Genomic DNA, 13535 nt, shown 5'->3' with positions numbered 1-13535 from the left:
GTAACGGCAGCACAGATTGTGCCTTGTCCCCCCAAGTGCTACAACACACAACGAAACAGTCCCAGCTTTGGGGAAAGGTAGGCGAAATGTGACAAGGCTGGAAAGCACACCAGCCTGAAAACAAGCCTGTTACCATGCAATAGCACCATGCTATTATTCCACTACAGTTCTGCAGAACAGTCCTTAACACATACGTGCTCCTAGCAACTGGAACTACAACAAAATACAGCCTAGACTCCAAACCACTGTCCAGAAGCCACCCACAAAACAGACTCCTACCAGACTGTTATGCTAGTGCAAGGACCAGCACTTTACATGGTACTAACTGCTGCTAAAACTCCAAAGCAGCTACTGAGTTTTTTTACCCTGTAAACTTTTTCTTAAGTTCTAATCACTTCAAGTCTCCTAAAACATAACTGTATAAAATGAACAAGTTTAATTACATCACAAAAACAAGTCAGTGCTACTTTGTTTGCTTTTAATTGAATTTATTTAAATAGGATAAGGCTACTTAAAAGACAACTCTTTACATACAAAATGTACATTACGTTAAAGTTTGCTGTACTCAAGTACAAAAAACTGCACAAGTGTTTAGTAAAAGGGAAACTGCACACAATATTTCAAAACACACATTCTTACCATTTTACAGCATTTGAGAAGTGCCTTTTATTTCCTAACTGTGAATGGAGAACTTCTGTCAGTAATAAATGAAGCTACAGCTTTTGTTTTCAATATTAACTAATGTTAAAAATTTAAACAAGCTTTCAGATCACTACTGACAGCTTCTTTCAGTGGGTTAACTAAGTGGATTCAGAAGTTGATTCTTTTTTTGTTTTACTAACTTTGGAAGCATTATTATTATGTACTATCCATATCCAAAATGGATCTAAATCGGCTTCACTCTGAGCCACTGAGATTTAATAAAGTTTCCAACAACTTAACTGGATTTCTGCCTTATAAGGCACCACCAATAATCCAGATGAAACACTAAGTTTCACAGAAAACTAACATCTGCCTTAAACTATCAAAGGAAGGGAAAACAGGTGGGGTTTTGCCTTTTTTTTTTTAATAAAAAAAGAGTGCAATCACATATGCTAATGCTCCCAAGGTACTTCTTCGTCTTCCTATCCCTGTCCCTCTTCAACTGTTATAAGTTGAGAAAGCACTGACCTGCATTCCACAGGTTTTCCTGATATTTTATAGCATGATTGTAACCAGGAAAACAAAAAGTTTCGCTGCATCGGCACATTTTTACACTTATGCATGTATAAAATATGCCTGTGTATTTAGGAGAACATGGCACTAATCCATTCACCACTACCTCTCAAAGATTCACATCAGTCTAATAACATACTTCCACCTGTGCATTTCTTCTTTCACACTTCAATAAGAGAAACTTCAATTTGAAGTAATGCTGTTAAACTAGTTCATCTCTTATTACCAACCTAACTGGCACTGTGAATTCCACACTCCTGTTCTGCGCAATGAAAAGGAAAAAATTTGTATCAGACTATCTTATCAGCAGAATGGTCAGTTTTCTCATCTAAATGAATTATCTTTTTAAAGCCAAGAAGGCTCTTGGGATCACTCTGAATCTCAATAGCTATTTTAACCATTTAACCAGAAGTGGAACAAAACTGAATCTTACTGAAACAAAAAAATTATATATGTATATGTGTGAATTGCAGTGACATGCAGGAGATGAACTATAATAATCATGAAAACTGAAAGTGGGGGGTTTAGTATATCGCAATATTACCACCTTTAAAAGAAGTAATGAACTACTTGGTGTTCAAGAGTAGACACTCTTAAGGTGACTGGTGGTAATGACTCCAGCTTTACAACAGGGAACTTTTAAACTTGTTAAAACTTCACAGCAATCTGAATCCCTGTAAGGTTTAAAAAGAATTGTACTTAAAAAAGTTTAAATATGACTTATCTGTTTGAAAATATGGAAGTAACATTTATGTTTTAAGCACCATTAGCTACTTCATGGCCATGTAACATGCTGGATCTTCTTCTTTGCTTCCGTAGGCTTTAGGTCATTCTGGAACACACAAAAATATATAAGTATTCTTAGATATACTGCACAAGTAGAAGCTTGTAATTAACCTGCCATAGTAAAATATGGTATTGCCTACTGTTCTGTTGTACTCAGCTGTATGCTATTACAACAGCTTTCTATTGCCATCTTGTGGAAAAAGCTAAATATAACAGAACTTCCCTAGAGAAGATAAAAAATACAGCAAATGAATTTAAATACCTACAAATCACATGTAAGCCTTTTGTTTTTTCTTAATCCTAAAATTAGTTATGCAAAAACAACTTTCAATTATGTAACTTAGAAACAGGTACATACAGAAATTTCAAAATGTACTTCTAAAGTTATTTCAACAAGTATTTTAAGGAGGCAATCTGAAACAGCATTGTATAAGAAAAAAATCCAAACAAACATCTAGGATACTAATTTACTTCTGTAAAATGGTAAAAATCTTAGAAAAACAGAAGGAAAAGTTGGTCTTTCTTTGTAGTGACCTGTACAAAAAAGTGAAATTGTCAAAACCTCAGACGAACTTATCTTTCAAGCCCCACTCCACGAAACCAGGGAGGAGTGGGGGGCTGGAAATCAAGCAAGTCTGAAGTAAACAAAGGCAGATTGAAGTGGTGAAGTAATTACCTTTCATTATCTAAAATAAGGAAAAAAAAAAACAAAAAACTGAGAAATTAGAGCTTTAATAGTTCACACAAGCAGAGTAAAGACAGGTATAAACATTTCCAAGAACATTCTGCAACACACTGGTTTGGGGAGCACAACCCAGAGAAGAGTTTCAGTGTTATCTGCAGCAATACTGTAGACTGCAACCACTGAAAGGTTTAAGGGAATTAGATCCAAAGATCAGAGGGATAGTTCTGTGCTATTCAGCATGAGAACTTCAGTTTTTCTTGAAAGTCAGAGAACAGCCACTTGCTTGAAAAGGCAATTGTCATTACTGTCCTTATACCAATATCAGGCTTTACACTGTACAGCCATCTGCCAAGTATATTGATTCTTCCTGGCTGCATCACTTATTATTCAACATACTTTTTAATTTCAGACAGTAACACCCATACATCACACTTGCTTAACTTCAAACATGTCTGACCAACTTTAACTGAACTTACTGGTAATAATGAACAAAAACTGTGGCTAAAGAAGAAAGTCAAATGCCAGAGGTCACAGCTTCTGAGTGTCAGTGATACAGTGTCACTTAAAAGTGTTTATCACTGTGTCTACAAAACATTTAAATTAAAGAAGCTGTGAGATGTATACTTAACAAGTTTCAAAAGCTCTGTAGGTTCAGATCTGACTAATACATTGAAGAGCTCTAAATTACTGGAGTTTATAATACTGGCAGTAGGAAATACATCTCCACAGCATAAATCTGATTCAGGGCCTCAGCCATGATTCTTGTAAAAGCTGCTAAAGCTGTCTTTCAGAACAGCCATGTGTTTAGGTGCTCATATTTAAAAGAAGTCTGATGGAACAGCAAGGATATCACCTGCACTCTTTCATGAAATGTTTTTTTTTTTTTAAAAAAAGAGATTAATAGAAAGTATTTCATGAGGCAATCTTGAGAAAACGAACGTTAGGAAAACTTTAATCAATGTAATTGTACACTGCATATCTAAAGCTCCCCCTGCAGTTCAACTGAGAACAGATATTTCTATTTCTTCATTTGAAGCCCAGACTTATTTCAGATCACAGAATGTTTGGGATTGGAAGGGACCTCAAAAGATCATCTAGTCCAATCCCCCTGCTGGAGCAGGAACACCTAGATGAGGTTACACAAGAATGTGTCCAGGTGGGTTTTGAATGTCCCCAGAGAAGGAGACTCCCCACCCCCCCCGGGCAGCCTGTTCCAGTGTCTGTCACCCTCACTGAGAAGTTGTTTCTTCTCAAATTTAAGTGGAACCTCCTGTGTTCCAGTTTGCCCCCTGACCTATCATTGCTTGTCACCAAAAAGAGCCTGGCTTCATCCTCGTGACACTCACCCTTTACATATTTATAAACATTAATGAGGTCACCCCTCAGTCTCCTCTTCTCCAGACTAAAGAGACCCAGCTCCCTCAGCCTTTCCTCAGAAGGGAGATGCTCCACTCCCTTAATTATCTTTGTGGCTCTGTGCTGGACTCTCTCCAGCAGTTCCCTGTCCTTCTTGAACAGAGGGGCCCAGAACTGGACATAATATTCCAGATGCGATCTCACCAGGGCAGAGTAGAATGAGACAAGAACCTCTCTCGACCTACTGACCACCTCCCTTTCTAATACACCCTAGGATGCCATTGGCCTTCCTGGCCACAGGGTCACAGTGCTGGTTCACAGTCAACCTGCTGTCCACCAGGACCCCCAGGTCCCTTTCTGCTACGCTGCTCTCTAACAGGAGAGCATTCCCCAACTTATACTGGAACCTGGGGTTGTTCCTGCCCAGATGCAAGACTCTACACTTGCCCTTGTTATATTTGATTACATTTTTCCCCACTCAACTCTCCAGCCTGTCCAGGTCTCACTGGATGGCAGCACAGCTGTTGATGAATATATTGAATAGTACTGGTCCCAGTACCGACGCCTGAGGGACTCCATCAGATACAGGCCTCCAACTAGACTCTGCCTCATTGACCGTGACTCTCTGGCTTCTTTCCTTCAGCCAGTTCCCAGTCCACCTCACTACCCAATCATCCAGTCCACACTTCCTCAGTATAGCTGCAAGGATGCTGTGGAATTATATTCCAGTGGAAACATGACAATTCCTTAATTTGTATCATGAGTCAATACAACACAAATAAGACTTATCCCTGCCTCGCAGCACATTTTAAAGAGAAGGCCCATTGCTCTTCGCTTACTGACAAGCCCTTAAAGGCTAATTGCACCTTCATCAAAAATAACCGCTGTTCTACCTTTTTCTCCAGCTGCCACCTACATTCAGCACTATTACCTACATTTTCAAATATATGCCCTGTTGAAATCACATATCCCGTCTTAGCTCTTCTCTCATCACTTTACTCATCAGCCTTATTCTGCCCCTACCTGTAGTCTAGTCCTCTACAGAAAATTAGCTTTCAGTTGAATCTAACTTGCGGAAAGAAGTTGACTATTTACCTTGATGGTTAACAGCTCAGTGATCAGTCTTCTACTTCAGAGGAGCGCCCTTTTGTTCAAGATCTCAGCATGTCACTCATAGTCTTACAGAAGCCCAGGTACCTGATTAAGGTCACCACGGCTCAAAATGAGCACTTGACCTTTGGTCTCTCACTTCAACTAGCATGGTTTGTTATGGTTTCTCATTCAGACCCACAATCTAGGCAGCTCTCCAGATTTTCACATCCAGTTCCTTCCTCTAGCTTGCCAACTCCTGTATGAGATTTAAAACAGATGGTGTTCCTCCTATAAGGATATATTCTACAGTTCTCAGCATCTCTTTTCAGTTCCTGTAACATCTCTTCCTTCATTTTGACAAATGAAAGCTTGTCCTACTCAACCATTCAAGTGTGACTGTAACAAATGCTATCATTCAATTCTTTTCTTCCCTACTACAGAAAACAGACCACTTGTCCTCTCTTTAAGGCTGTTCGTGTTGTTCTATAATGCCTGTTCTCTCTCTTTCAGACCTATCAGTAGGACTATTTTGTTTGTGTTTTATTTGACTACTACCAGCACCACCTTAAGTATTACCTCTCTACTCATTTTAAAGTTACCTGCATGTTTTCTACAAAGCTGCCTCTCTCATACACAAATTTCCCATGGACAAGTACAAAGTACTTCATTTCTTCCCTTCTGATCTTTTCCAAACCAGCTACTCTTTCGCTTGCTTCTAAATTAAGACTCTACTATTATTCCGAAATAATCCTGAAAACCCTTATGGGGTCTACCTTTGGCTCCTGCAACTTTCGATTAAAATACAACCTGCAAAACAAGATGCTGAAAGTACATACCGGCAAATCAGCTTCTTCTTTTGGAATAGCTCTCTTTAACTTCACAACAGTAGTTCCCGCTACTGGAGACAAAGGGTACACCTTCAGACTAGACAACATACTGATGTTAGTCTTTGAAATATTGTTCTGCTTAGCCTCGTTATTCCTCATACCCAGCTTAGCGTCCTCTGATAAAGTGGAGGCTGAAATGTATGTTGAGGCATTTGAAGGAACTGACAATCTTCTAACAGTGTTGGTGGTGCTTCCAGCTGGAGGAGGTTTTAGGCGATCAGCAGCTCCATTCTCTGTCTTCTTCACCTTTATGCTTGTACTTGTTGAATTGCCATCAAACACAATTAATGGCCGTTTCCTTAAGCCTTCTACTGTTGTAACACTGAAAATACAAATCGTAAGATTCTCAGAAATATAAGCTAAATGATCCAAAACCAGTATATCCAAGACACACTGTTTCTCAGTAAAGAGGGTTGTGTGAGGAACTTTCTAGGCAGACAGTTACAGTTGTATGATCAAGGACTGTATGCTTATACCATTGTAGCTATTTCAGAGTAACTAAAAAGATAGTAGCTGTTAAGTATTTCAAAAAGAAAATATTTGAGAAAGTGCATGCCACCTTACCTACAAGAACAGCATCTAACATGCTGATGCTTTCAATCATGTTAAGATAGTCTAAAAGACTATTAGACAAGGAATAAAACCATTAAGCAAAAAAAGCACACCTGTTTTGAAATAAGCTGTCCTTGAACAGGAATCCCAAGTTGATTTAATGACTATATTTTTAATAGTTTGTGCCTTTAAGCCTATGTGCAGTCAGAGCTGGCCAATTTAGTAACAGCTGAATCATGAAAAAGGAATACAATCAAGCTACAGTACTATCAGAAAACATCCTGACTCCCAAAAAACAAACCACAAAGTTATCATAGCTCACTGTACATTAAAGTTTTAGAAAAGCACTGCTCAAGAATGACAAAGAGAAGGTGCTTGAAAAGCACATATTTAATCAAAAAAAAAAAACCCACAAAAAAAACCAAAAACAAAAACACAAACCCACAAACAAAAAGACCCCATCATTAATTTATACAATATTCTTGCTTAGAAACCAGTTTTCAGTACAAACTATTTAATCATCTCATATTAAAAAGAGGAATAAACGTTGAACTATAGTGTTTTCAACAATGAAATATAGTAATTAATTTGCAATTAACAAATTGGCCAATATTCACGTTGCATATCTCAACACTCTTCAATGCAAGCCACAAGCAGAGACTTGATTCATTTGACTTGGAAAAACATTAGGTTACTAGTGGTTGATAAACGTATTAAGAAATTACACATTGCTTACACAATTTCTCTCAAGATGGGTTTCCTCAATAAAAATTAAAGGAGTTACAATTTAAGAGCTCATACAGCAAGAGAAAGTTCAGCTCTTACTCAGATTTGCTTTGACATTACTATCTGCTCACAACAACATATGTCACATAATCCTCCTCTTTTTCTATTCATTGGGTTCCCAGAACAGATAGAGACAAAGAGAGACCTTTAATTCATTTGGGACTTGTTTGTCAAGAGATTGGACACAACTCTTTGGCTCATATCTACAGCAGATGCAGTTTGGAGGAGAACTTCTACAAAATGAGACTAGCTTCCAGGAGTGTTCAGCCACACACACGGTTTCAGCTAAATACTATTGAAACAACAGTAGTTTTTAACACATCCATTAAATTAAGTATAATTACACTCGAAAAGCCTAAAAATCTGACACACTTCAAAATTAAAACATGATACTTTTTGATCACTTTGGCTTTATCCAATAATTTATTCAAGACTCCCAACAAGGAACTCCCAACAAGGAACACGGTCCCCTTTTTGAAAAGATAGTTTACAAACTATGAGAAAGAAAAGATTGTATACCTATTTTCAGTTACCTTCTTTAACATAGTCAGCTTTTCCTATGGAGTTAGCTGATTCGTTGTTGTTGCTGGTTGTTTTTGTTGTTGTTATTTTGGTTTGTTGTTGTTGGTTGGTTGGTTTTGTTTTTAAAATTCAGCTTTGTGAAGACTAGCAAGTCTGGAACTAACTGCAATCCTAGGAGGATTGTTATCTATTATAAACTGAACTTTAGAATGATAGCACTTGTACAAATGACTACAGGCTACAATACAGGTAATATTCCCAGAGAAATCTTTGGTAAAGATCCAAAAGACATTTGGATGCTGTACCATCAAGAATTAATCTAATTTTTACATACATGGCTCACAGAAGAACACAGAACCTCAGGTGTAACATTCACTTTCTTTATATAAAGTACAGGCGGGTTAAAAGCTTCAGAGTAGGACCCATGTTAGCCAGCACTCTTCTCGCGGAGGACACCGACATGATCCCATTCTGGGATCATGATCCCTCCTGTGGAGCACTCTGTGAAACCGAGATTTCCATGCATCTCCTTCATTCTAGCCACACTTTGGGCTGGGCTGGACAGAAGGCATGCTCTAATCGTGCTGTTTACTTTGTAGAGCATGATAAAGAATGCGAGATTTACTAGAGGAAGCAAAAGCTTCTCTACACCAGCAATCCAGGTTTCCACTGTTTCACGTGATTACTCAGTCAGGATGGCCTTTGAGCAACTCCCAATTATGAGGCCAATTTAATTAAAAATGCTCCTATTCTTGTCTAGCTTAGCTGGTACTTAGGTAGCACCCTAAAACCAGAAAGAAATGCAGATTTTAGTTCCTACCCCTTGATTATCCTTAATATTTGCCTGTTACTAAAACGGCAGGTGACCACCTCTTCTGTGAATGTCTGAAACTGGTCAGAACTACCATGTTTTCCCCTGACCTCAATATTATCAGCGCATTCATAGTTTTCATGGGATGCCGAAGCAGCCTCTTGGGTGACTGTGGAGAAACAATGAACTCTACCAAGGCCACAGCTCTGAGCACACACAGCCACAGTGCTCCTGGAGACTGAGAGTTTGCAGGTGAGAGTCTTCAGACAGCGTGGCACTTGAGAAACTACATATGTGTTCTGAGATTCACACCATCCTCTTTCTTTCAGTGGGCATGACGATCTTATAGATCTACAAAATTAACTGTCCCTGAAGACAAATATTTTCTGAAATGTTTAAGGTTGGATAGACTGCATTTGTTTTTATTTGGTACGATTATCTGCAAGCTCAAATATTCAGCAATAAGAGTGTATAAACCGTAATCTGTGATCTCAGATATTTGATTGTATTATTGAGGTATAACATATTACTGCAGCTCAGCTGATATCCAGCAAGTTCTTTAGGGTACACCATCAAACACCAATGGTAAAACTAAATATGATATTCAACACTGACTTTTAAATTTCAATGTGTTTTTACCTCCTATCTGTAACTACTAGTGGGATGCAAACACACACCGAGCTGTGCTGATCAAGTCTCCAAGCCTCATATTAATTTCAGTGCACATTGTAAAAGCCATGCTTTCCACAGAGGAACTCATCAGAAGACTCTTGTTGTCCATACGATGCATCAGTTTAACTGAGTTATAAACCAAACTAACAGCACACTTAGATCCCATCTCTGACTTGCACGTAACTCACCGTCTCACAATACCTAGGAATTTTGCTTTGTTTTTAAAAACAATAAGGCCAAGTTCTCCCTCCTCGTCTGTACAAAGGCATTGTGCCAGTTCTTCTTAAGTGGTACACGCAAGTATGAGGAAAAGTATAATACTTTAACACCCCAAAAGATGATTGATCTTCCTTGATTCTTCCCATCAACATGCTAAAACTAGAAGATTTCTCTGTGCAACTTTTACTTACTAAAAGTACTGCAAGTCTTTATCTCCCATTTCTCTGGGGTCAGTAATTCTAGCAGTAAAAGATTGACTTTTCTAGACAGCATTTTGCCAGCATATTTGTTAAGTATGAAAGATGTAATACAAGTAAAAGCAGTAACTGCTGGAAAACCTTAAAACTGTCAGCAACAGAGCAAAAGACTAAGCCCAGCATGCTAGATTGTAAGAGCAACCAGTAAAGAAAAGCAGATAGGCAGATTAAACATGTTTCCTTGTACTTACTCTTTTGCCAGCAAATACTAGATAGTTTTAACCATTATTGAATTTTAGTATACCAAAATAAGAGCCCCTAGACTTATTCTACATATACACTTTGGATGAAGCCGTTCTGCTACCTAAAAATTAACACTGCCACCTCCTCTCAGAAACATTCACCCTGCTATCTTTATTTGATAAAAAAAAAAATGTTTGCACATATTTCAGCACATCAACAGTTCGTTATTCAAACACTAACCTCATGCTTTCATCTTGAAGTTGCAAGTTGTAAATAAACTGAGGTATTATAAACTTTTATGCACAGGGAAAAAAAAAAAAGTAAATGACTTAAGACAATTCAGTGTCCTGGTCACTGCTAAAAATTTTAAAAATTCACAACCAAAAAAGAAAGAATAAAGTACAGAATTTGTTTAGCTCTTCCAAGTCAGAAATCTCAGTAAAGCTAGAACAGACTCATGAAATCAACAAGTTATAGTCCTGCAACATTATAATAAGAATGTCCATCCATCTTTCCTTAGGATTTACTGCTGAAACTAAGTAAGAATGCCACCCATGCACATCATACATCAAAGTTGTGGGCAGGGGAAGGTCAGGAAGAGAAGAAACTCAGTAAAATAAACTTTTGAGGAAGATTTGGCTATCTGATCAAATAGAAAAAACAAGGCAGAGTGTTTCATTCAGAAAGTAGCTGTTATTTTTGAATCTGACACACAAAACTGCTGCCATGTACACCCCTGACTCTAGAGTAGACCAATCCTGTCTAGGGAGCAGGCACAATTAAACATGCTGTTGGTACTTTTATTAAACACTGTAAATATGATTATTATTTAACAACTATATGGTGAAACAAGAAATAATTAATTTTTCTTCATTATAAAGTACCTTGAAATGCACCAATAATCTTGTATCAATACAGACTGGGGGATGAAGGGATCAAGAGCAGCCCTGCAGAGAAGGACTTGGGGGTACTAGTGGGTGAAAAACTAGACGTGAGCTGGCAATGTGTGCTTGAAGCCCAGAAGGCCAGTTTTATCTTGGGCTGCATCAAAAGCAGTGTCATCAGCAGGTCGAGGGAGGTGATTCTGTCCCTCTGCTCTGGTAAGACCCCACGTGGAGTTCTGCATCCAGCTGTGGAGCCCTCACTACAGGAAAGACGTGGACCTGTTGGAGAGGGTCCAGAGGAGGCCAGAGAAATGATCAGGGGGCTGGAACCCCTCTGCTGTGGGGACAGGCTGAGAGAGCTGGGTTTGTTCAGCCTGGAGAAGGTTCTGGGGAGACCTTATTGTGGCCTTTAACTACTGAAAGGGAGCTTCTAAGAAAAGATGGGGACACAGTTTTTAGCTGAGACTGTAGTGATAGGACAAGGGTTAACAGTTTTAAACTTGAAGAGGGGAGATTCGGACTAGATATAAGGAAGATCTTGTTTTACGGTGAGGGTGGAGAAACACTTGGAATAGGTTGCCCAGAGAGGTGGTAGATGTCCCTGTTCAGTGCAGGGGGGTTGGACCAGATGACCTTTGAAGGTCCCTTCCAAGCCAAACCATTTTGCTATTCTATTAAAAGAAGCACTATAAGCTAGATACCGTTAATATTTGGATGACAAAAAAATACTATCTTCCCCTTTTTCCTATTCTTGCTTCTAATGCAGGAGACCTGACAAAGCATTCTCTGTAAACTGTTACCATGTCCAAAAGCTGTAGAAGTTTCATTAATCAGGCAAACAAAGATTAAACTAAATGCATCATCCTAAATTCTCCAAGTCTAGTGCAATAAAAGCTTAATTACCTTTCATTATTACTTTTCAACTCATTTTGCTGTCTTTTCTTTTCCATCATTTTCCCCCATCTACTTTTTGGTAAGTCACGCTGAGGCAGGGGAATGGCATGTTGAATATAGAGATCAGTGAGACCATCTTTGTCCATCTTCACATCATTTTCTACTACTATATTTTTCTGTGGGGAACAGAGAAAAAAGTTATTATTATGAAAAATTCAATGCACGAACATCTCAGTGGCATAGTTCCTTTTTTCAAAAGCTACTTTAGCGTACTGGGCATAAATGACAGGGTTTCAGAAGTGAGGGGGCTGCAGAGGTGACTGGTAAGGAGGGGCCATGAGCTGCCCTCTGCCAATGACAGCATGGTCTCCTGCCTTCCTACTGTCAGCTTCGCTTGTTTTCTGTGTGGACTAGACTCAGTCTCTCTCTTCAGTGAGGCAAAGGGAAATGCGGGATGTTTGGGTCACTGCAGCGGTTTCTTTTTCCACAACCTATAAGCGCCATCTCTTCACGTATCTCCTGCCCCTAATGACTGCTGCTCTTAGCTAACTACACTTGAGCACAGGTGCCATGAGCTCCTCTGTTTTAAATTTTGGTGTGTGAAGGGCTGTTTACATCAGTGTCAGAAACAGCTGGATCCAGCTGCAACCAGTACTGGGCACTTCATCACCTTTGCCTGCACAGATCAATCCTGCAGGCCGCCATCCAAAGCCCTGCAATTTTTCCCAATTAAAACAGTAGCAAAAAAAAAGGAAAAAGTTAGACAGACAAACTGTTGATGACTGATGTTTTCATGCAATCTTAAACGCATTTCCCTAAACTTTTATAAAGGCTTCCTAAGTACCTGTTCAGGGCAGTACAATCACTGGAAACTGCAAGAGGGCTGTGAAAAAACAGTCCATGGAGGCACCTGGAGATAAGAGTTTCCCTGCGGTTTAATCAGATTCACAGAACGTTAGGGACTGGATGGGACCTCAAAAGATCATCTAGTCCAATCCCCCTGCCAGAGCAGGAACACCTAGATGAGGTTAGAGAGGAAGGTGTACAGGCAGGTTTTGAATGTCTCCAGAGAAGGAAACTCCACAACCTCCTTAGGTAGGCTGTTCCAGTGCTCTGGCACCCTCATTGAGAAGAAGTTTCTTCTCAAATTTAAGTGGAACCTCCTGTGTTCCAGTTTGCACCCACTACCCCTTGTCTTATCATTGGCTGCCACCAAGAGCCTGGCTCCATCCTCATAACATTCACCCTTTACATATTTATAAACATTAATGAGGTGACCCCTCAGTCTCCTCTTGTCCAAGCTAAAGACACCCAGCTCCCCCACCCTTTCCTCGTAATCATCTTTCCTCCCTTAATCATCTTCGTGTCTCTGTGCTGGACTCTCTCAAGCAGTTCCCTGTCCTTCCTGAACTGAGGGGCGAAAAAAAAGCGGAGAAACAAACACGGGAGGTCTAAGGCACAGGGGACCCACACCGAAGCAGCAGGGCTGCAGGCCCGGGACACTTTCCTTTCCCGCCGAACAGGGCAGGCCCCGCACCTCCCGCCCCAGCCCCACCTCAGGGCCCACCGCCCCAGGGCCGAGCTGGCTTCCCGGGCCACACCTGCTCCAGCGTGAGCAACAGGAACTCCTCCGAGAGCAGCTCCGGGTGCAGCAGCAGCTCCGAATCGGGGCGCCCGGACCCGCGCTCCTCCGCGCTGCCGCAACCCCGGCCCCTTCCCCGCGCCGCCATCTTC

The 13535-nt window shown here is 40.0% G+C and overlaps 1 protein-coding gene across 8 annotated transcripts in view; it reads right to left on the bottom strand.

Moving 5' to 3' along the window:
- The window catches only part of LOC308044895 (ashwin), a 22077-nt gene extending 8542 nt beyond the window's left edge, over positions 1–13535 (bottom strand). For 3 of the 8 annotated variants that reach the window (XR_013922686.1, XR_013922687.1, XM_080351846.1), the window contains exons 1-4: positions 13403–13535; positions 11811–11977; positions 5971–6343; positions 1980–2047 (exon numbers count right to left, since the gene is read on the bottom strand). Coding sequence is in view for 6 of the 8 variants with exons in the window: in XM_080351846.1 (XP_080207972.1) it covers positions 1991–2047; positions 5971–6343; positions 11811–11977; positions 13403–13531 (726 nt within the window). In the remaining 2 variants the exon portion in view is untranslated. Of the gene's footprint in view, positions 1–503; positions 2048–2372; positions 2688–5970; positions 6344–11810; positions 11978–13402 lie in introns of those variants that run through there. The other 5 variants (XM_080351847.1, XM_080351844.1, XM_080351848.1 and 2 more) reach the window with 5 other exon arrangements.

Source organism: Nesoenas mayeri (genome assembly GCF_963082525.1).
Source record: "Nesoenas mayeri genome assembly, chromosome: 1".
NCBI lineage: Eukaryota > Metazoa > Chordata > Aves > Columbiformes > Columbidae > Nesoenas > Nesoenas mayeri.
Note: the sequence above shows the minus strand (reverse complement) of the source record. Positions and strands in the feature narration are given on the sequence as shown.